The sequence below is a fragment of the Silurus meridionalis genome, chromosome 20, assembly GCF_014805685.1.
Source record: "Silurus meridionalis isolate SWU-2019-XX chromosome 20, ASM1480568v1, whole genome shotgun sequence".
In the NCBI taxonomy this organism is placed as follows: domain Eukaryota; kingdom Metazoa; phylum Chordata; class Actinopteri; order Siluriformes; family Siluridae; genus Silurus; species Silurus meridionalis.
The window spans coordinates 12,120,706-12,144,807 of record NC_060903.1 but is presented as its reverse complement, the minus strand read 5'-3'; the positions used below and the strand labels follow the sequence as shown (position 1 = coordinate 12,144,807).

General features: G+C 41.9%; 1 protein-coding gene across 1 annotated transcript in view; it reads right to left on the bottom strand.

Annotated features, from left to right (window-relative positions):
- Positions 1–4,367: 4,367 nt before the first annotated feature.
- The window catches only part of LOC124403405 (HERV-H LTR-associating protein 1), a 22,088-nt gene continuing 2,353 nt past the window's right edge, over positions 4,368–24,102 (bottom strand). The window contains exons 8-16 of the mRNA XM_046877124.1: positions 24,067–24,102; positions 19,647–20,108; positions 18,722–18,847; positions 12,858–12,928; positions 12,471–12,569; positions 11,621–11,737; positions 9,224–9,456; positions 8,405–8,487; positions 4,368–4,639 (exon numbers count right to left, since the gene is read on the bottom strand). The exon at positions 24,067–24,102 is cut by the window's right edge and continues 39 nt beyond it. Of these exons, the coding sequence (XP_046733080.1) occupies positions 4,596–4,639; positions 8,405–8,487; positions 9,224–9,456; positions 11,621–11,737; positions 12,471–12,569; positions 12,858–12,928; positions 18,722–18,847; positions 19,647–20,108; positions 24,067–24,102 (1,271 nt within the window). The 3' untranslated portion in view covers positions 4,368–4,595. The remainder of the gene's footprint in view (positions 4,640–8,404; positions 8,488–9,223; positions 9,457–11,620; positions 11,738–12,470; positions 12,570–12,857; positions 12,929–18,721; positions 18,848–19,646; positions 20,109–24,066) is intronic.

Genomic DNA, 24,102 nt, shown 5'->3' with positions numbered 1-24,102 from the left:
AGTGATTTAGGAAATTGTTGGCTTCTAAGTAGTAACCATAATTAATTTGCACTTTAAAAGAGTAAGACCAGCTGTAGCTAAAATTTGAAAGAGTAAGGCAATATTCATTTGGATTTAAAGCCAGACTGTGGAGAAGGTTGTTTCTTTTTTGTTTGTTTTTTTGTACAAAATTAAAATCCACAATGCCTGAAAAACCTGTAAAATAATAAAAACTCTTTTTATTTTTTATTTTTTATAAAGATGCTTTTAAAAAAAAATATATATATATATTTTTTTTTTTTCAAGGATGCTGCAAACTGGTGCAGTGCTTCAAGTACCTAGAAGACCTTAAGCATCTCATTCATGAAGCTCTTTTCTAGCTAGGGGGAATGTTTACAACAGAATATTTTGTAGCAAGTGTAATGACAAACTATGTTTTGTGACACTGTTAGCTTCCTGTGAGTTTTTATAATTGTAATAATGTATTACTAATAATTCATTAGAATTAGAATTTTGTATATTTAATATAATTTAATAATATTAACATAAAAACAATTATCCTGTCCAGACTTTGATGCAAATTGGCAAACACCCTTGTGAAGACCTACTTAAATTTATTGTATTTACTAACTGAGCGGTTGGTTGTTTTGCTTAGCTTGGTGTTCCTTTGAGCTTCCGAACAGAAACTGGTCAGAAATAGACTGGCTACCAATTCTCCTAGACATGGCTTTGATTGTTGGCATAACACAAACCACTATTAGAGAAGACTTTAGACCTATTTAGAAATTTTGAAGGGAATTTTTGCACTGCATATATTTTACAATGAATGCACATTGGCACTAAATTGAACCCTGTGGATTATGTGTCCTTAAGTCTGTAATTGAAGGTTTTCTAGGAAAAAAAAAACACGGGAAATTAATAACCATGTTGTTTTTGTACAGGCAAAAAAAAAATCTAAGCAAAATACTGTGGACTGTGTGTAAAGCACCCTTATTCTTTTCATGCATGAAAATGGGGACATAAAAAGCTATAATATAAAATATCTTTATTTCCTTTGAGTAAACAAATACAAAAAAATTATTTTCCAGCCCGCCAGACTATAGAGCACCATGAACACCAGGAGGCATACCCAGAGAAATATTTGCATCAACCATAAGTCTGTCTTTAAAAATAGACAGGTATGGGCAAACTGTGAGATGCTCTCCCAGACAGTAACTAGAGCTCAGAATCAAACAGTTGAAACATGGATTTGTGCTTTTATGACACATAAATACAGCGGGAGGTTTTGAAAAATCTAAAAATATATTTCTTCTTTGGCATTATCATCATATCCATAAAAAACACATTCCCAATTCTATTACTACTACTACTACCAGTAATAATAAAATAAATAAATAAACAAACAAACAAACAAACAAACAAACAAATAATAATAATAATAATAATAATAATAATAATAATAATAATAATAATAGAATTTTAGTAATAAAAAAATTATTATAGTGTGTCCTTTTGTGTATTAAATTAGCATTTTGCCATAGGTATACTGTTCAGTACACTGGTGCATATGTTTAATTTTTTTTTTTTTTACTATTTCTTATACTAATAGATCACAGGACACAGAATTACTGTGGTGTTTCACTTCCTGGGATGTGCTAAAAAAACATATACATAGTAAGGTTTAATACTGAAACTCCATGGCCTTTATAGACCAGGGAATATGGAGGTGTATTTTTTTTAACTCTATAATTCTCTATTATTCTATAAAACTATCTATAAAATATTTCCACCAGTTCAACATATTTAAACATCTGCTTGAACTGAGTTTACAACCTTTCTAACACAATTGACTGTACCCATTGGATAATTGCTGTGTGTCAGATGTTCTATATTAGAGCAAAGCTAATAATGTGGGAAAAAGTATATAGTTATAGGTTCAAAGACTGAAATTCACTAAACTAGTAATTCTATATGATGTGAAAGGAAATGTGTCTTTCTTACCTGAGGATGCTCACACCTGCAGCAAACACAAGAAGAAGCCAAGACCTAATCTAACAGCACAAGTATGAATGTGTGTGTGTTTAAAGGTGGGTCATGGTAACAAAGGGGTATTTAGGGCAACTGCAGAGGTCAAAGAGCAGTTCAATTGCCATGGTAACAGGGCTAGGGCAGCTACCTGCACAAGTCAAGAGTGCATCACACAATTCCCACAACAGCTTTGTCTTGTATGCTAGACTGCTGTGATTATCTACGTACTTTAATGAGTAATGAATATGATTTTACATACACAACCACACCCTGAGAATATAAGTAATATGATGTTTTTATGTATAAGTCTTGTGTGTTTGTGTGCTTGCATGTTTGTGTTTTTTGTGTGTGTGTCTATGCATAGGAAGTCGGTCGGTGGGGTGTGTCAGCTGATAATGTCCCTTTGTGTTCAACAATGAACAAGAGCACACATACATTTTCTCATACTCAACCACAGAATAAAGGTTACACTTTTTGATACTGCTTGTACTTAGTGTTTCATTAGTTTCCTGAGAAGCCCCATACTTTAGATCTGCTTTGTAATGGCCTGGGGTCGTTTTTAAAGAATGCTCTTGTATAAAAAATGCAATCCATTATCAGCATTTTCAATGAGGTGAAATACTTGCATTGTTCAAAAAGTTACAAAAAATGTCTCAGTAAATCACATTGCAAAGATTTTGTGGTAAAACAAACTATTATTTTTTATTTATCAGTATTAGTCCTGTCTTCAGCCATATGTGAAAGGGAATGACAGCTGTTTAAAGAAGACAAAACGTATTCATCTGAAACGTCACAAAACTTGACTCAACTGTGTTAAAAAAAACTGTATTAAAATACTAATTTATCACACCTTGTTCCCATGACTCACATTGCTTTAAATACTGTCTGTGATATCTATAGGTCCATTGCATCTATATATATATATATATATATATATATATATATATATATATATATATATATATATATATATATATATATAGCACTGTGTGTGCCACTGGATTGACTAAACATACTTGCACTCATACAGCATGGCTTTACATGAAAACTAATCTTGATCCTTGGGTTTCTTCCCTTTTTTTACGGGTTCTAAATTAAGTACTTATAAAAGCTGATCAATTAAATTAATTAGGCAAATGTCTCCTCCCAAATGTCCATTGGGTTGAGAATGCAACTTGCAGCCTTAACACAAGCCTGTAAATTCTTTCTCTTGCAGTGTCGAGTTATCTGCACTCTGTGCCAAAGTGGAATTCATGTTCATACAAATGAGTCTTCTGCCCACCTTTGCTCCTTGGATCCACTGAGGACATGTAACACCAAATTAGAATTATGCATTTAAATAGGCATTTTCCTCACTTAAGATAATGAGCAATGCAGGAAGCTTATATGAAAAAAAAATTTCATCAGTAGGAAAACCTATTTTCTGACCATGAATAGGGTGATTTTATGTTATTTTACAGTTGTGCACTGTTTTAACAACTGAATTTGTTAAACATCATATTGTTTTATGATTACAGACGTTTCCCTCTAAAAATTCCCTCCATTCAACCAATTATTTTTTTTAAATCTTATTACCTACTTTCTTTACTCAATCTGACTGCAATATGCCTCATTTCCTGCAGTCCAGTCTGTGACCCTCCTGTGTCAACATGCAACTTAATGGACCATGGATTTGCTGATGCAGGTCTGATGTACTCATATGCCAGAATTAGAATCTGATGCTTTAGAGTGGCATCTGAAACACATATTATTACTTTTGTAGATTTTTAGTGGGATAATTGGAATAAACATGCAACAATATTGCCCTGGTAACATACAGACAGTAGTTTTAACATGGAGCCTCATGTTTCTTAGACATAGACTCCCTTATAGCCCAGTGATGGTCATTCTCCTCTCATTTTCTTTAGATTATCTCAGGCACCTTCACTGCCCTGGCCCTATTATTACATGCCACTCTATTAGAAGCATCACTTCATACTTTGAGACATGCCACATGTGGAGGTCTGCAGTGTCAGGGTCATGAATAACAAGGGCCCATGGTGATGCCTGCTGCCTCTGGTGGTTAGAATGCTCCTTTGGCATGTAACCTTAGATCTGTGAACTACAAGCACTATTGCTCTTTGTTCTTCAGAACCACAGTATGTGACATTGTTGAAAGGCTTGCTGGTTTAAATAACTTTATTCAAGCTTATACTGTGTACTATGGTCTGTATTAACTAACAATAAGTTGTAACTGGAATTTAAAACCAGCTATAGCTGGCTAGCTAGCTACTCAGGAAAGCTAAATATAATGGTTTTAATGAACACCTTCAGATCTATTTAACAAAATACATTGTGAAATAAATGACTTACAAAAGTAGTATAAGTGTGAACTGCAGTGGCATTTTAATGGTAATATACAACTACTGATATGTTCTCTCTCTCTCTCTCTCTCTCTCTCTCTCTCTCTCTCTGTCTCAATCTTTCTCTTTTTCTTTTTCTCGTCCTCCCCCTCCCTTTCTCCCATGGTCTCTTCTTTTCAGAGGTGAAAGGGTTCAGGGATTTGGTCTGTTGCTCGGTAACAGTCTTGCAGGGACATCATGCTCTTCTCACATTTTAACACACATCTTTGCCAGGCACTTCTGTTTCAGACCTGTGCATGTGTGAAAAAAGAGAGAGATTAATTACATGAAGCATATTATTAAAAGCACTGTCTAAAAGCTGACTGAGAGCTGTGGCTTCCTGTACCCTCAATATACAGTCACATACTCTAGTCTATTTACTGCTGACACACACACACACACACACACACACACACACACACACACACACACACACACACACACACACACTCACACACACACACACACACTCACACACACACACACACACACACACACACACACACACACACACACACACACACACACACACACACAAACACATACACACTATTTCAGCTAGCCTTAGATATCATTAGTCATGGCGGGTGTTGTTTAATGAGAAATTTTCTGTGCCTCTCTCATGGACACACACTTCCATGTGCTCGGATTCTAACATGTCTTAGACAACTGAAATGCAGCCTCATATTCCTATAACAAGGTAATTCTGATTCTTAATGTTTAAAGAAACTGAAGAGAGGCACTTTTGATTACTCTTTGTTTGAGACACTGTGCCTTTGTTTGTATCCAGACTGATATATTTTTATCCAGAAAGTAAATCATTTTCATTTCCATTTTAATGGATGTTCTAAAAAAGCTCTGAAAGAGCAAAAGCTCTGTGCTTGTAGATATGGCTTATTGCAAATTACTCACAGAGAACTGTAGACGGTTGTGTTTTTAAAGAAAAGATAACATACACAAAAGTACTCAGTGTGTTAATTGTATTTGGATGTACAAATCTGTCTCTTAAACTCAGAAACTTGTATATATTCAAAAATGTGTACAAATATTGTATGCCCCAGAACTGTGTCCATTAAAAAGTAATGTGGATAATCAAAAGTATGACATACAAACGTATGACCATACAGTATTTTTTTAACAAATCCAAGTAAAGAACAAAAACAACAGAAAATAATACTTTGAAATTATGTATTACAGTTTTTTCTGAATGCTTAAGCGCTAATCGTGATTCTTGTAGCACAATTTCTAAAACTATTAATACGTATTGCAAAACCACTCACTGAGTTTGCAAAACTAAAAGCACAAACACTGCTTTGCACTCAGTTTGCAATTTTGTAACACACACTTTGCAAAACTGTAGGCACAATTCACTGCACAACACTCTTTTTGCAGAACTTTAAACACAACTCACTGCTTACACTCAATTACCAAATTTCCAACACACTCCTAGCAAAATTATTCACATGTATGGCTATCATTAACACTATTTTGCCAACTGTCTGGCACACTTTCACATGTGAAAACTGTTGTAGATAATTAGTTCACTTTGCAATCAGCCTAAGCACTATAAATAAGCCACAGGTAAGCTGTCTGTGTGGAGTACAATGGAAGGAGCAGTAAGAGTGAGAAGAGTGAGAATCAGAGGAGGCTGAGGAGACCGAGGGAGAGGACGTGGAGGTGAAGAAGTTGGAGGAAGAGGACGTGGAGGTGAAGAAGCGAGAGGGTTAGAGGAAGTTAGAGGAAGAGGACAAGGAGGAGCAAGAAGAGGCCGAGGAGGCCGAGGGAGAGGACGTGGAGGTGAAGAAGCGAGAGGGTTAGAGGAAGTTAGAGGAAGAGGACAAGGAGGAGCAAGAAGAGGACGAGGAGGGGAAAGAGGAAGGGTAAGAAGAGTAAGAAATAGAATAACTGATGACATCAGAACTACAATAGTGGACCATGTCATCAACCATGGGGTGACCCTGAGGGAAGCTGGCCAACGGGTTCAGCCATTTCGAAATGAGAATCGGTAAGTACTTTGTAGCACTGCCATACTCTAATGAGAAACACAACAGTACCATACATGCAAAAATACTGAAATTGTTACTTTACAGAATTGCTAGACGTCCAGATGTTGGGGGCAGAGGAAGAATGTTCACTCCAGAGCAAGAGACCCATATAGTGAACATGGTGATTGCCAATAATGCAATAAGACTACGCGAAATACAGCAGCGCATAATTGATAATGACACCATCTTTCAAAATATACACAGTGTAAGCATTTCTGCACTAAGTCGTGTACTTGCGCGCCACAGAATAAGAATGAAGCAAATTTACAGAGTTCCTTTCGAGAGAAACACAGAACGTGTAAAGCAACTGCGATATGACTATGTGCAGGTAAGCTATAGTGTCATTGGTTCTGAATTTGGAAGTGCCCAGAGAGTGATGGAACTAGAAGCAGATGCAATGGGACATGAGCTACTTTTTGTAGATGAGGCCGGTTTTAACCTCAGTAAAACCAGGAGACGTGGCAGGAACATTACTGGACACCGTGCCATCATCAATGTCCCAGGACAACGTGGTGGTAACATAACCATGTGTGCAGCTATAAGCCAAAATGGTGTTGTTCACCATCATGCAACCATAGGCCCATACAACACTGCACACATTATTGCATTCCTGGACACCTTACATAACATGCTAACTGTTCAGAGACCAGAGCATACCCGATATGTCATCATATGGGACAATGTTAGTTTCCATAGGGCTGCTTTGGTCCACAACTGGTTTACAGACCACCCATCCTTCATGGCACTCAACCTCCCTCCATACTCTCCATTCTTAAATCCCATCGAGGAGTTCTTCTCTGCCTGGCGCTGGAAAGTGTCGACCGTCATCCTCATCAACAGGTAGCCCTTTTACAGGCAATGGAGGAGGCATGTGGAGATATTGACCAGGCATCATGTCAGGCCTGGATACGGCATTCAAGGAGATATTTTCCCCGGTGCCTTGGACTGGAGGATATTGCATGCGATGTGGACGAAATTTTGTGGCCGGATCCAGAAAGACGACATGATGTAGGCTGATTGTCTTTTTTTTCTTTTTTTGTGAAATTACTATTTTGTGTTCTGACTTTGTCTTGGTTTTGATGAGTGTGAATAAACACCAATACTTGAAGTTTGGATCCTTGTATGTTTACATGACACTATGACAAAAGTATGACCTCAAATTGACATGTGTACACAGAGAAAGCAAAAGCCAGATGTGTTTTGTATTCATACCATCAGTGTGTAGTTGGCACATTGTGTGCTTAGTAGATGATGGCTTGTGTTCACTGTTTGATACGAAAACACCATTTTTACGAAGGTGTGAAGAGTTAATCTAGCTGTGTTCGCTTTTGCAAGAGAACTACAATGTTTTGATAATTGGGTGAAAGGTTTTCTTATTTGTGTGTAGAGTTTTGCAAAAATAGCCAATAGTTACAAAAAATGTGCGTAAGCAATCAGAAAAAACTGTAATTGAGAGAATCTAAAAGCTGTTCAATGCATGAAAGAGACTGAAATGATGAAAGAGACTGAAATAATGAAAGAGACTGAAGGCAGCTTGAACCAATAACTCATAACTTTCAGCAACCAAAGCTTTAACCACTGAACTGTCCTGTATTAGTTGAAAGTGTGGTATTTTGCGTGAAAAAAATAGACATTTGTGATACATGTAAGTATGTTGTCATCTTTTTGAAGATAAGGGCATGTAACTATTTGCACTAAATAAAAATAAAGTTGTATTTATATAAGTTTCTGGATTTTCTTTAAAATTAAAATACTCTACAGAATACTTATATGTTACTTATTTTGTGTTAGTCTTTCTGAATCTTTAGATGTTTGCTGGCTTGAATCAACTCAATTTTGTTCAGTCTGCTGTTCCTTTATTTCATGTTGCCGTTATCTGCTGTTGCTGATTTTATTTATTTGTTTTGTTTTATATTTGTTTGTTTTGTTTTATACTCTCTTATATTTAAAGCACTTTTTGTTCCAACTTACTCTTGGAGAAGGTGATTCTTTTCACACGTTTGCAGATCTCCACTGTATGCTTCTCATACCAGAAATGGCTGTCTATGCAGTACCTACAGTGAAAGAGACTGAAATGTTCAAGTGTACAGTATAGGCTATATAGAAAAAAGTTGGTGGACACCTGTCCATAAAATTTATAGGTGCTTTTTAAACATGCCAGTCCACATTTAGTGGAAATATTGTCGTTATAGTAACTTCTACTCTTCTGGATTGGATGTGACTGTGGAAATCTGTGCCCATTCAGTCAAATTAATATTAGTAAAACCAGTTAATGATGTAGGTTAAAAGGCCTGGGGTGCAGTCAGCATTCCGTTTTATCAACAAAGGTGTTCAATAGGATTGAGGTCAGAGCTCTATAACAGGCCATTCAAGTTTACCACTCTAATTTAATATTTATGGTGCTGGCTCAGGGGCACTGTCATGCTGGAACTGGTTTGGGTCTCCAAGTTCAAATGAATGGAAAACACTACAACATTCAAATACATCATATACAATTGTGTGCCTCCAACTTTGAAAAGAAAGTACATATGGCTGGAAAAATCAGGTGTCCCAAAATTTTTGTATGTAGTGATTGTGTGTGTGTGTGTGTGTGTGTGTGTGTGTGTGTGTGTGTGTGTGTGTGTGTGTGTGTGTGTGTGTGTGTCTGTGTGTGTGTGTGTGTGTGTGTGTGTGTGTGTGTGTGTGTGTGTGTGTGTGTGTGTGGCTCAGGACTACACTTGTGTGGAGTTCTTTTTTGTTTGTTTTTGCAGTGTGCTTTGTAAATGTGTATGTTAGGTGTATGCATGTTACCTCTGCAAACTAGTTTTTGGGCTGAAACCTCTGCAAAGGCACTGGGAGAAAAACTTGCACAGCTCAAACACACATGGCTGCAGCTTTATTGTGCTGATTGTAGGACGCGTTGCACTCAGGTCCTCGTCCAGAGTTTGTTTCAGGTCCTCTTTCTGGCTTCCTCTATAGATAAGCTCAGAACGCCATGGGCAACCTGTCAGAACAGCACAGAATCTCTTATAGTAACAGAATTGTCAACAATGTGCCTATAATTAATCTCTTGTAATTAGCAAAGCCAAAGGCTAACAGTTATGTGGAGTTTGCCTTCGAGCTTGCTCTTACAGACTTTACTTACTTTGGTTCTAGACTTAGGGAAAGCCCCAACACTAGCAAATCTTGCTAGAAATATCTGTCTTTGACATCCTGCTCCAGGAAATAACCTCACATAGATAAAAGAGTATAACCTCACCTAGATAAAAGACTATAACATCAAGTTGATAAAAGCCAAAGGGTTTTCACACCCAATATTGATTTGATTTAGAAGGTTTTTCTTCTTTTCCCTCACTTCGAATTTATTTTACAAGTGCATAAAACAGCATTGTGCAGATGCTTTAGTCACATATGAAGATTTGACTGATGAGTCAAAATTGGACATATTTGGCTATAGCAGGAGGCAACCTCTTCATTAAAAGGCCAGGAAGCGGAACAATAATGAATGTCTGCAGGCAACAGTGCAGAATGGTGCAGGTTCCTTGCAAGTTTGGTTCCGCATTTCTGCTTAATGGTATCCTCAATGTTGAGAAATACAGACAGCTACATTTTCATCATGGAATACCATTAGTGAGGCATCTGACACCAAATTGATTCTGCAGCAGGACAAACCTTCAGCATAGAGAAGAACAAGGAGTTCTGGAAGTGATGCTTTGAACCCTAAAGGCTTTATATCAATATTTAATCTTAAATTATCTTCTTCTTTTGTCTGCTCCCATTAGGGGTCACCAGAGCGGATCATCCATCTCCATATTACCCTGTCCTCTACATCTACTTCTTTCAAACACACTACATGCATGTCTTCCCTCACCACATCCATAAACCCTTTACTTAGCCTTCCTCTTTTCCACCTTCCTGAGGGCTCCATACTCAGCATTCTTCTACCAACAACCCCATGTCCCTTCTCTGCACATTTCCAAACCATCTCAAGCGAGCCTCCCTCACCTTGTTTCCAAACATCCTACATGCGCTGTCCCTCAAATAAACTAATTTCCAATCCTGTCCATCCACATTACTCTCAGTTAAAATCTCAGCATCTAAAGCTCTACTACCTCAAGATCCATCTTCTGTCTTTTACTTAATGACACTGTCTCTAAACCATGCAGGTCTCACCACAGTCCTATAAACTTTCCCTTTTACTTTTGCAGATACCCTTCTATCACAAATCACTCCTGCTATCACTCTTCTCCACCCACTCCACCCTGCCTGCACTCTTTTCTTCAATTCTCTAACACACACCCCATTACTTTATTACCGCATATCTAATCTTAAAATATGCTGTCATTAAAAAAAGGAATTAAATTAAATATCATAGCTAGAGATGCTTATCATATAAAGACCACTGCATGTGTTGACTAAAATATACATGAAAAAACCAATAGAGTGATGATTCCTGAATTACTCTGTAAGATCATTGAGCAAAGCCCTTTAAAATATATTGATCTCTTCATTATACACCAAAACATTGTTAGTTACTGCATGTAAATATTCTTCTGTATAACTTGCTGAATTTAAGACATCCCTAAGCTGAAAAAGAATATTTGTCCTTCTAAAGAGACATTTCAGTGTTTTTTCAATTATAGCTTGGAAAAGCCATGAAGTGCTTGTGCCCCCTTCTGGGCTCTTACAAAAATAACATAAGGGGTTTCTCCCTTTTTATGTGTCTCTCTAATTCACATACTGTTCTTAACATAGATATACACATATAAAAAACAACTGGCTTGTGAAAGCAAAAGAGAAAAATAGAAGGACTGGTGCGCACGCACATGTGTGTGTGTGTGTGTGTGTGTGTGTGTGTGTTTATGTGCTTTTATACATTTCTGACCCAACTATTTAAACTTTTTGCTAGGTGTATCTGACAGCATTGCCATTGGTACCTTCACTACCACCATCCTGTCTCCACCTAGATCAGAGAAGCACTATGGAAGCACCTGAGCGCCACTAAGCTGTCACAGCTGTTGCTGTTGCTTGGAACAGCAGACTAAAGGTTGGTTTCATACTTGAGGTCTTAAGAAGAGAAGCTAAAATTTTCTTCCAGTAAATTTAATCTATCATTTTGTGTACCAGTAATTATAGGTTTGGTTTATTTGAAAATTATTCTTAGGCTTAAGAGCTCAGGATCCATGTGTAATACAGAATCTAGCTGACCTCCGGTCCGCCTAGAGACAGGGCAGTGCCCTGACGCAGCTCTAGTGACGAGGCCTCCTGGTCAGCAACAATGCCGGTTGGAAACCAAGGAGGGAGCTTGCTGAAGCTAACCGTGCCCTGAAGTACATTTTGTGGCAGGGTTAACAAGACAGATCCCTGAAGGAGCCGGAGGGAAATGGGCAGTAAGAAAAGGTCCTCCAGTCCCCTCCACGGCAGGTCCAGTCAGGACCTTTTGGCCAAAGCCCTCTTGTCACCCCTCTCTCTTCCGATTTGAACATGCTCCTGAGGTTCCAGTGACCACTGTTCCTGCCCCTCTCCCTTCCGTGAATCTTTCCACTTTGTCCAGGCCTGCCTCTGGATGGTGTTTCTTTTCGATTGAAGGCCACCCTGTGCAGCTTGGGACGGTTTCTCATCAACGCCTTGGGTGGTAGTATGAATTTCCGGAGTAAGAACTGGAGCTTTGAGGATGGATTGGACTGTAGTTAATCTCAACAGTCTGCTACATTGACTCAGGACTACATTTCACTTCTGATCACTGTATCCCGCAACATTGTATATCTGCTATAAATGGACATTCGGTGCAACCCAGATGCGGATGAGTTCCCTTTTGAGTCTGGTTCCTCTCAAGGTTTCTTCCTTATGCCATCTTGGTGAGTTTTTCCTTTTCACAGTTGCCACCAGCTTGCTCATCAGGGACAAACTTATTTATAAAGAACATATTCACTTTTAATCACCATTATCTGTGTAAAGCTTCTTTTTAACAATGTTCATTATTAAAAGAGCTGTACAAATAAAAATGAACTGAATTTAATTTAATTGTTGGAGACAGTCCTCAGATCTGTCACCTCACAGGGCTTTGGCTGGGATCCCGCACAGTGGGAGAGCTTGTCGCGACACTCTGTCTCTGCACTTGTTGGAAGGAAGTGCTGGGTTGAGGTTGGGGCTGCGCCTGCCGAGCAGCCCAATGAGAGCGGAATGGGAGGTACTGCTAAAACGCCGACAATTGTCTCCTGGCTTTTTAAAACCTTTTGACTATCGAACTAATGGCATCACCAAAATGGCCTGAGGGTGAGAGTGGGGCATCCAGCAGCACAGCCCTGTCCCTGTCAGGGATTTTGGACAGGGTGAGCCACAGATGTCTCTCTGTGGTTGATAGGGCAGCCATAGACCAGCCAATGGCCTTAGTGGTCTCTTTAGTGGCTCATAGGGCCAAGTCTGCCGTACAGTGGAGCTCTACTATCTGGCTGCCCATGCTGTCTCCCACATCCAGCTCACGCAGTGTTGGGAGCTTAAGAGAAGATGCCACACCTAGGGAGAGATACATTTACATTTACATTTACATTACATTTACATTTGCAGCATTTAGCAGACGCCCTTATCCAGAGCGATGTACAAAAGTGCTTTAAATCTCTAGTAATGAATAAATCTACACTGGTACGCCATATTACAAACTTAATATAAATATAACTCGAATTCTACAAACTTGGAAAGTGCTAAATTAGGTATTTCAGAAAGAGGTAGGTCTTCAGTCGTTGCTTGAAGATAATCAGGGACTCTGCTGTACGGACATCTAGGGGAAGTTCATTCCACCACCTCGGTGCCAGAACAGAGAAGAGCCTTGAAGTGTACTTACCTCTCATTCTGAGAGAAAGTGGTACCAGTCGAGCAGTGCTGGAGGATCTCAGACAGCGTGGTGCAGTGTAAGATATGATGAGGTCACTGAGGTAAGATGGTGCTGGTCCATTTTTGGCCTTGTAGGCAAGCATCAGTGTATTAAATCTGATATGTGCAGCTACTGGAAGCCAGTGAAGGGAGCGCAGCAGTGGGGTGGTGTGGGGAAACTTGGGCTGATTGAACACAAGTCGTGCAGCTGCGTTTTGGATCATTTGCAGTGGACGAATAGCGTTCAGGGGAAGACCTGCCAGCAGAGAGTTGCAGTAGTCGAGTCTTGAAATGACAAGAGACTGAACAAGCACCTGTGCAGCCTGTATGGACAGAAATGGTCGAATCCTTTGGATGTTATAGAGAAGAAATTTACAAGAACGAGCAACATTAGCGACATGTGGGAAGAAAGACAGTTCATTGTCCATAGTTACCCCAAGGTTATGAGCAGTGGCTGAAGGGGAGAGCAGAGAGTCGTGAAGTGTTATTTGGAGATCTTGACCTGGAGATGAATCACCTGGGATGACCAGCAGTTCCAGAGTTTTAGTTGGTGAACACTCATCCATGAAGATATGTCTGACAAGCATGCTGAGATCCGAGCGGAAGCTGTGGTATCTGATGGAGGGAAAGAAAAGATGAGTTGAGTGTCATCTGCATAGCAGTGATAAGAAAACCCATGTGAGGATATGACTTCACCAATGGAGTGGGTATAGCGGGAGAAAAGGAGGGGACCAAGTACAGAGCCTTGTGGGACACCCGTGGTGAGTCTGCACGGGGCAGATGTGGATCCCCTCCATGTTACCTGGTATGAGCGACCTTCCAGGTAGGAAGCAAACCATTCCCATGCTGTTCCGCAGATACCAAGGCTCTTGAGGGTTGACAAAAGTGTCTTGTGGTTGACTGTGTCAAATGCTGCTGAAAGGTCCAGGAAGATAAGTACAGATGACAGCTTGGCTGACCGAGCAGCATGCAGTTTCTCAGAAACAGCCAAAAGGGCTGTCTCTGTGGAATGTGCTGCTTTGAACCCAGACTGGATCGGATCATGTCAAGTCAAGTCAAGTCAAGTGGTTTTTTATTGTCATTTTTACTATACACAGTGGTACACAGTACACAGTAAAAACGAAACAACGTTCTTTCGAAACCCTGGTGCTACACTAAACAACAAAACAACATAAAGTGCATCGAGTGTAGCCTGGTGCAAACAGTGCAAACAAAAGAACAGTACAGACAGACAGAGTGCAGACAGACAACACAAGACAAGACAAAAGACAAAAACCAAGTATAGCGTCGACTAGTAAACCTACTGTATACTTAAATATACAGTACTGTGTGAGGAGAAATGTAAAAACTATACCCAGGAGAGAGTACAACAGAACAGAGCAATGTAGTGCAAAAAAACAGCAGCAAGAAGGTGCAAAGACAGCATGTAAACATTTACTGAATACAAGGTGCGAGTATAAATAATAATAAATATATAAATGGTGGTGGAGTGGATCGAGATGAGTGATGATTGTGTTTAGTCCAGGTTGTACAGTTCAGTAACAGTAACACACAGTGAGTGTGTGTGTGTGTGTGTGTGTGTGTGTGTGTGTGTGTGTGTGTGTGTGTGTGTGTGTGTGTGTGTGTGTAAGTGAGTGTGTGAGTTCTGTTCAGTTCTTTGTGTTGAGAAGCCTGATGGCTTGTGGAAGAAACTGTTACACAGTCTTGTTGTGACGGCCGAATGCTTCGGAACCGTTTTCCTGATGGTAGGAGGGTGAAGTATGTATGTGAGGGTGTGTGTGATCGTCCACAATGCTGTGTGATTTGCGGATGCAGCGTGTGGTGTAAATGTCCATGATAGAGGGAGAGAGACTCGATGATCTTCTCAGCTGTCCTCACTATCCTCTGTAGGGTCTTGCGATCCGAGACGGTGCAATTCCCAAACCAGGCAGTGATGCAGCTGCTCAGGATGCTCTCAATGGTCCCTCTGTAGAACATGGACAGGATGGGGGAGGAGATGGGCTTTCCTCAGCCTTCTCAGGAAGTAGAGACGCTGCTGGGCTTTCTTGGTGATGGAGCTGGTGTTAAGTGACCAGGTGAGGTTGTCCGCCAGATGAACACCAAGGAATTTGGTGCTCTTGACGATCTCCACAGAGGATCCATCGATAATCAGTGGAGATTGGTCGCTCTGTGCTCGCCTGAAGTCCACAACCATCTCTTTCGTTTTGTCCACGTTCAGAGACAGGTTGTTTGCTCCACACCAGGCAGTTAACCGTTGCACCTCTTCTCTATATGCTGACTCATCGTTCCTGCTGATTAGACCCACCACGGTCGTGTCATCAGCAAACTTGATGATATGATTTGAGCTGTGCGTTGGTGCACAGTCGTGAGTCAGCAGAGTGAACAGCAGTGGACTGAGCACACAGCCTGAGGGGCTCCAGTGCTCAGTGTGGTGGTGCTGGAGATGCTGTTCCCGATCCGGACTGCCTGAGGTCTCCCAGTCAGGAAATCCAGGATCCAGTTGCAGAGAGAGGTGTTCAGGCCCAGAAGGTTCAGCTTCTCGATCAGGTGCTGAGGAATGATTGTGTTGAATGCTGAGCTGAAATCAATGAACAGCATTCGTACATATGAGTCCTTGTTATCCAGGTGGGTGAGGGCCAGATGGAGGGTTGTGGAGATGGCATCGTCCGTGGAATGGTTTGGACGATACGCAAACTGCATGGGGTCCAGGGAGGGTGGAAGCTGTGTCTTGATGTGCCTCATGACGAGCCTCTCGAAGCACTTCATCACGATGGGAGTGAGCGCGACGGGACGATAGTCATTGAGGCAGGAGACAGTCGATTTCTTTGGCACAGGAACGATGGTCGTTGTCTTGAGGCACGTGGGAACAACGTTACTGCTCAGGGAGATGTTGAAGATGTCAGTGAAGACATCTGCTAGTTGTTCTGCACATTCCCTGAGCACTCTGCCAGGGATGTTGTCAGGTCCAGCAGACTTCCATGGGTTAACTCTGCATAGAGTTTTCCTCACTTCAGCTGTGGTTAGACAGAGCACCTGGTCAGTGGGAGGAGGGATGGTCTTCCTCACCACCACATTGTTCTGTACCTCAAACCGGGCGTAGAAGTCGTTCAGCGCATCTGGGAGGGAGGCGTCACGGTCACAAGCAGGTGATGTGGTCTTGTAATTCGTGATCGCCTGGATGACCTGCCACATGCGCCGGGTGTCTCCACTGTCCTGGATATGGTCGTGGATTTTCTTCGCGTGCGCGTGCTTTGCCTCTCTGATAGCACGAGACAGTTTGGCCCTTGCTGTTTTTAAGGCCACCTTGTCCCCTGTTCTGAAGGCAGAGTCTCTTTGTTTCAACAGCGCACGCACATTTGCAGTCATCCACGGCTTCTGGTTGAGCGTAGTGATGGTCTTGGAGATGGTCACATCGTCAACGCACTTGCTGATGTAGCAGGTCACTGATGACGTGTACTCCTCCAAGTTGATGGAATCGCCGTTGGTTGCAGCCTCTCTAAACATGTCCCAGTCAGTGCACTCAAAACAGTCCTAAAGAGCAGAAGTGGCTCCTTCTGGCCAGGTTTTCACCTGTTTCAGAACTGGTTTAGAGCATCTGACGAGCGGTCTGTATGCTGGAATAAGCATAACAGAGCAGTGGTCTGAGTATCCGAGATGGGGGCGGGGCTCCGCATGATACGCGCCGGGGATGTTTGTGTAAACAAGATCCAGCGTGTTCGCTCCTCTCGTTGCAAAGTCCACATGCTGATGAAGTGTGGGAAGCACAGTCTTGGGATTCGCATGGTTGAAATCTCCGGCGATAATAAACAATCCGTCGGGGTGAGCATTCTGCAGGTCGCTAATAGCGCCATAGAGTTCACACAGTGCCTCCTTAGCATTAGCACTGGGAGGAATGTACACTCCGACAATGTAAACAGTTGTGAATTCCCGTGGTAAATAAAAAGGTCTGCATCTAACAGTCACAAACTCCACTAGCGATGAGCAGTAGCATGAAACAAGCACAGAGTTCTTACACCATTCCGTGTTGATATAAACACACACGCCACCACCGCGAGTCTTACCGCACAGAGCTGCATTTCTGTCGGCTCGGAACACGGTTAGCCCGTCTAGCTGGATGGCGGCGTCCGGAACTCTGTCGCTGAGCCACGTCTCCATGAAAACAAAGACGCAACAGTCTCTAAACTCTCGCCGTGTGGTTTGCTGGAGTCGGATGTAGTCCAGTTTATTGTCCAGGGAGCAGACGTTGGAAAGAAAAATGGACGGGATAGCCGGCCGGCTAGGGTTAGCATTTAGCCTAGCACGGACACCCGCCCGCTTGCCGCGCTTCCGCTTCCTCGAACAGCGCTGAGGTCTCCTCTCCCGCCACCGCATCAGGTAACACCGAGGGCTGGGGGCCTGGTCTTTGTGGCCGAGGTCGCAGCAAGCCGAGGTCGCGAATGTTGTTAATAAGATCATCATGCAGATTGTTGGTTGCATGATGCCTGTACCATAACAGTGTCTGGTGGTCGTACACATGAACACAGCTGACTCTGGTGTCCATGTATTGTGGAAGGTAGGGCTAAATATGGTGAAAGCACCATTTTTGGATCCGGAGAGGCCGCTGCGAGCTACTGCCGCGCCGCCATCTTGGATGCACTCCTCATGCATGAAGGTTGGAGGTTGTTCTGTGAGAGATAGACAGACAGTTGGTTAAAAACTGCGTTCCAGAGATTTAGAAAGAAAGGAGAGAAGTGATAACGGTCTGTAGTTGTTGATGTCTGATGGATCCAGAGCAGGTTTTTTCAAGATGGGAATGACGCTTGCTTAAAGATAGTTGGTACATAGCCAGATGTTAATGACCCATTGATGATTGTGGAGATGAAGGGCAGGAGATCTTGCGTGATGGTCTAAAGCGTAGTTGAAGGGATTGGATCCAGAGGACAGGTGATGGGATTGCAAGATCGGATGACTTGCAGTATCTCATCTTCTGTTAAGGTTGAAAAGCTTGACAGAGACGTAGTGGATTGTTCGCTGTGTTGTGTAGTCATTGTTGGAGAGGATGTGAGGGTCTGGCAGATTTTCTTAATCTTCTCATCATAGAAGGAGGCAAAGTCATTAGCAGTCAGGGAGGATGGAGCAGGTGCAGCAGGGGGGTTATGTAAAGAAGAGAAGATGTTGTGAAGCTTACGAGGATCTTGTGCAGAGGCCTTAAACTTTTCCTTGTAGAAGGCAGATTTGGCAGAAGTCACCTCCAAAGAATATTTGGTCAGGAGTGCACGGTAAGATGAGAGGTCTACATCAAGTTGTTATTTTTTTCACTTCCAGATAGAGCCTGCTAGCGTCTCTTAAACCCGTGGCATGACACCATAGCCATAATCCCTAAGCCACACGACGTTGGAATACACCAGTCAATGGCCTTATTGGTACCTTTAGTGGCTCATAGGGCCAAGTCCGCCGTACCATGGAGCTCTAGTATCTCGCCACCCATGATGTCTCTCACATCCAGCTCACGCAGGATAACCTGCTGAGGCATAGTATGCAGGGGCTTGGTGGGTAGTGTTGGGAGTTTAAGAGGAGATGCCACACCTAGAGAGATATAGCCTGCTAGCGTCACTTAAACCCGTGGCATGACAGCATAGCCATAATCCCTAAGCCCCACGATGTTGGAATACACCGCAGTCTTGGGGCTGAAGGGGTGGGCTGAGAAAGGCCACGTCCAGGATATGGACACCTCGGCTGTGACGCCAGGAGCAAAAAGCACTCGTCGAGCTTACTGGATGGAGGGGCTTTATGCTCATTGGCCGGCCAAGCTATGTCCAGCTTCTGGACGGCACGTGTCACAGCCAATAACACTAAGACACTGCTATAAACAGTTTTTTAATAACCATTTTGATTTCAGTGGCAGTTTAAGAACAGAGAAATACAAGATGGGTGAGCAACACCAAAAACCAACAAGTAAAAAAAACATCTTTCATCATTAAGATTTGTCATTAACTTAATGATGCCTAATGATAATATCATTTATGCAGATATTTATATTACGGGTTGCACATAATTTTATATACTTGCTATATAAGTACAGCTTTTTGATATTATAACTTTCTGTATTGTTAACCTAATTGAGTAACTAACCCACATTACATTTAATTGATCAGTGCACTCCAATAAAGGAACTGACTGACACTGACTTCACAGGTTTTCTCCCCATAGTACTGAAAGTAATGCAATGCTCTGTAATCAATAATTAACACCATGTAAGACTGTACCAAGTGATCAATATTACACCTTAATGCTATTGTGTATGCACACTCTAGTGAATTTACCAATTTGTGTGTTTGTAGAAGAAGGACACCATTTAGAGCTTTAAAATATTAAATATTCTTGCCTGGTTTATAGATATAAGGGGATTTGTTGGTAGCTGGAGAGGTTCCTGTTGCAGCAGTCTTCACAGAAATTGATATTTCTGTTGCTGTTGAAACTGTTGAAGATGTGGCTGCCGTGGCAGCAGTGGGATGTACAGGTTGGATGGTGGTTGTGGCTGGTGGTCCGGGTGGAACTGCAGTGGTTCTGGATGGCAGTGTTTGAATTAATGTTGGGACATTGTCTGATGTTGGGATGAGAACTCTGACAGGCAGCGTTATCATGGGAACTGTCGTAAGTGATGTAGTACTAGTAGTATTTATGCCAGCTGTGATTGACACTGCTGAAGGCACAGCTGCCATGTGACCAGTAGTTGGAACAGTTAAAGGGGCATAAGAAGTAGTTGCAGTGGTGGTGATCACAGATGGAGAAGTCACAGAAACAGCCGAGTGTACTGGGGAGGATGATGGGAAATCTGCTGATATTGCTGTAGAATTTAGAAAACACTAGCATTAGTCATTAAAAACCTTAGCATTAGTCTTGTTTGTTGTCAGTGGCCTAGCAGTGACATGCTAAGACCTAGAAACCTAATCTGACATGCATTATAGGAATTGCCTAATAAATCATAGCATTCTGATTACATTTCAAATGAATAAAAACCCAACAGAGTCAAGCCTTTTATTTTTCCAGGAATATTTATGCACATTTCATGATGACCTTATTTCTAAGAGACATTCAGTCAGACAGACAAATATGTATGTTTTAAAACTGTCAAATTGATCAACATCGATCAGAGCTTTCACTTAGACAGTTATGAAATACTTAGAAAGTCCAGAATAGGGGGCAGAAAACAGTATGACATGAAAAGATTATAAAAATTATAATTTCTTTTTTAAATAATTGTTTTTTTAAACACATTATCTCCGTTCTAGCATTTATTTCTGCAAAACATGTGAAACACACTTTGCTAATTGCACACCAAAATGAAGCAATAGTTCTCTATGATTTTATTTATAATAAACTGTAAGGACAGTTAGCACAAAATGATTGTATGTGTACCCTAAGCTGCAGCCATAAGGGAGGCACAAGCCAGTGCACTCTTAGTGCCGGTCCCACGCCCGGATAAATGGGGAGGGTTGCGTTAGGAAGTGCATCCAGCGTAAAACATGTGCCAAATCGAATCGGATCGGTCGAGGCCCGGGTTAACAACGACCGCCACAGGTATTGTTAGCCGACAGAGTACCAGTGGAAATTGGGCTAATGTTGGCCGAAGGAGGAGAATGAGAGGAGGAAGACATCTACAGAGACAGCAGGAAAAGGAGAAGTGTAGGAGAGTGGAGGTTTGGGTTGGTAATTTAAATGTTGGTACTATGACTGGTAAAGCGAAAGAGATAGCTGATATGATGGAGAGGAGAAAGGTAGATATGTTGTGTGTTCAGGAGACCAAGTGGAAAGGGAGTAAGGCCAGGAACATTGGAGGTGGGTTTAAACTGTTCTATCATGATGTGGATGGAAAAAGAAATGTTGTAGGGGTGATTCTGAAGGAAGAGTACAGTAAAAGTGGAGTGGAGGTGAAGAGAGTTTCTGATAGAGTGATGAACATGAAGCTGGAAGTTGAAGGGATAATAATAAATGTCATCAGTGCCTATGTTCCACAAGTTGGCTGTGAGATGGAGGAGAAGGAAAGATTCTGGAGTGAATTAGATGAAGTGGTGGATGATGTACCTAGGAAAGAACGATTGATGATTGGGGCAGACTTTATTGGGCATGTAGGTAAAGGGAACAGGGGTGATGAGGAGGTTATGGGTAGGTATGGCCTTAAGGAGAGGAATGTGGAAGGGCAGATGGTGGTAGATTTTGCTAAAAGGATGGAAATGGCAGTGGTGAATACATATTTTAAGAAGAAGGATGATCATAGGGTGACTTATAGGAGTGGAGGAAGGTGCACACTGGTGGACTATGTTCTATGCAGGAGATGCAACTTAAAGGAGATTGGAGACTGTAAGGTGTTGGCAGGGGACAGTGTAGCTAGACAGCATTGGATGGTGGAAGCTGAAGGAGGAAGAGTGTAGTGTGAGGTTCGGGGAAGAGGTCAGATGGGCTGGTGGTGAAGAGGTGTTGGATGATTGGGTAACTTCTGCAGGAGTGATGAGGATGGCAGCTAGAAAGTACTTGGTGTGACATCTGAGATAGAAAGGAAGACAAAGACACGTGGTGGTGGAATGAAGAAGTGCAGGAGAGCATAAGGAGAAAGAGCCTGGCAAAACAGAAGTGGGAAAAGTTGGCAGGAGTGCAAGGAGATGCGGCAGCATGTAAATAGGGATGTGGCGAAAGCCAAGGAAAAGGCATATGAAGAGCTGTATGAGAGGTTGGACACTAAGGGAGGAGAAAAGGATTTGTACCGATTGGCCAGACAGAAGGACCAAGCTGGGAAGGATGTGCTGCAGGTTAGCGCAATAAAGGATGGAGATGGAAATGTTTTGACTAGTGAGGAGAGTGTGTTGAGAAGGTGGAGGGAGTATTTTGAGCAGCTGATGAATGAGGAAAATCAGAGGGAGAGAACGTTGGACGATGTGGAGTTAGTGAAGCAGGTTGTGGATAGGATTAGTAAGGAGGAAGTAAGAGCAGCAATTAAGAGGATGAAGAGTGGAAAGTCGGTTGGACCAGATGACATACCTGTAGAAGCGTGGAGATGTTTAGGAGAGATGGCAGTGGAGTTTTTAACCAGATTGTTTAACAAGATTCTGGAAGGTGAGAGGATGCCTGAGGAATGGAGATGGAGTGTGCTGGTATATAAAGCATAAGGAAGATGTGCAGACCTGCAGTAACTATAGGGGAATAAAGTTGATCAGTCACACCATGAAGTTATGGGAAAGAGTAGTGGAAGCCAGGCTGAGAGAAGATGTACCATCTGTGAGCAACAGTATGGTTTCATGCCGAGGAAGAGCACCACAGATGCCTTATTTGCTTTGAGAATGTTATTGGAGAAGTATAGAGAAGGTCAGAAGGAATTGCATTGTGTATTTGTGGATTTAGAGAAAGCGTACGACAGAGTGCCAAGAGAGGAGTTGTGTTATTGTATGAGAAAGTCAGGTGTGTCAGAGAAGTATGTGAGGGTGGTGCAGGACATGTATTAGGACAGTGTGACAACAGTGAAGTGTGCGGTAGAAAAGACTTTTTTAGAGTGAAGGTTGGACTGCATCAAGGATCGGCTCTGAGCCCTTTCCTGTTTGCACTGGTGATGGACAGGTTGACAGACGAGGTCAGACAGGAGTCTTCCTGGACTATGATGTTTGCAGATGATATTGTGATTTGTGGTGAGAGTAGTGAGCAGGTTGAGAAGAGCCTGAAGAGGTGGAGATATGCGCTGGAGAGAAGGGGAATAAAAGTCAGTAGGAGTAAGACAGAGTACATGTGCGTAAATGAGAGGGAGGGCAGTGGAGTGGTGTGGTTACAGGGAGAAGAGGTGGAGAAGGTGGACTAGTTCAGGTACCTGGGGTCAACAGTGCAAAGTAATGGAGAGTGTGTTAGAGAAGTGAAGAAAAGAGTGCAGGCAGGGTGGAGTGGGTGGAGAAGATTGACAGGAGTGATTTGTGATAGTAGAGTATCTCGAGAATGAAAGGGAAAGTTTATAGGACTGTGGTGAGACCTGCGATGTTGTATGGATTAGAGGCAGTCGCATTGAGTAAAAGACAGGAGGCGGAGCTGGAGGTAGCAGAACTGAAGTTGTTAAGGTTTTCGTTGGGAGTGACGATGATGGACAGGATTAGAAATGAGTTTTTTTAGAGGGACAGCCCATGTAGGATGTTTTGGTGACAAGGTGAGGGAGTCGAGATTAAGATGGTTTGGACATGTGCAAAGGAGGGACATGAGTTATATTGGTAGAAGAATGCTAAGGATGGAGCCACCAGGTAGGCTGGTAAGGCCAAGGAGGAGGTTTATGGATGTGGTGAGGGAAGACATGCAGGTAGTTGGTGTGTAAGAGGCAGATGTAGAGGACAGGGTGGTATGGAGACGGATGATCCGCTGTGGCGACCCCTGATGGGAGCAGCTGAAAGAAGAAGAAGAAGAAGTACCCTACACATTTTTTAGGTTTTCTTTTTACCTAAACTCATTAGCTAATTTAAAAGATAACCTATCAATGTATTTTAAATTTAGATAGTAACTAATTAATGACCATTTGTTGCTAGTTTGTCAGGCTCCTCTGCCCTGTTCGTTAGTGGAAAGGACCATTAATAATACAACTATATATTAATTCGGAACTGGGTGGAGCATTCTAGAAACATTTGTAACAATTACATGGTAGTGTATCTGTGTGTTATTGTGTTTTTGTGTTTTTGTGTTTTTGTGTGTGTGTGTGTGTGTGTGTGTGTGTGTGTGTGTGTGTGTGTGTGTGTGTGTGTGTGTGTGTGTGTGTGTGTTTATGCACATGTGCACCTCTGTACCTGTGTGTGTGTGCTCTACAATGGTCTGGTTGAACA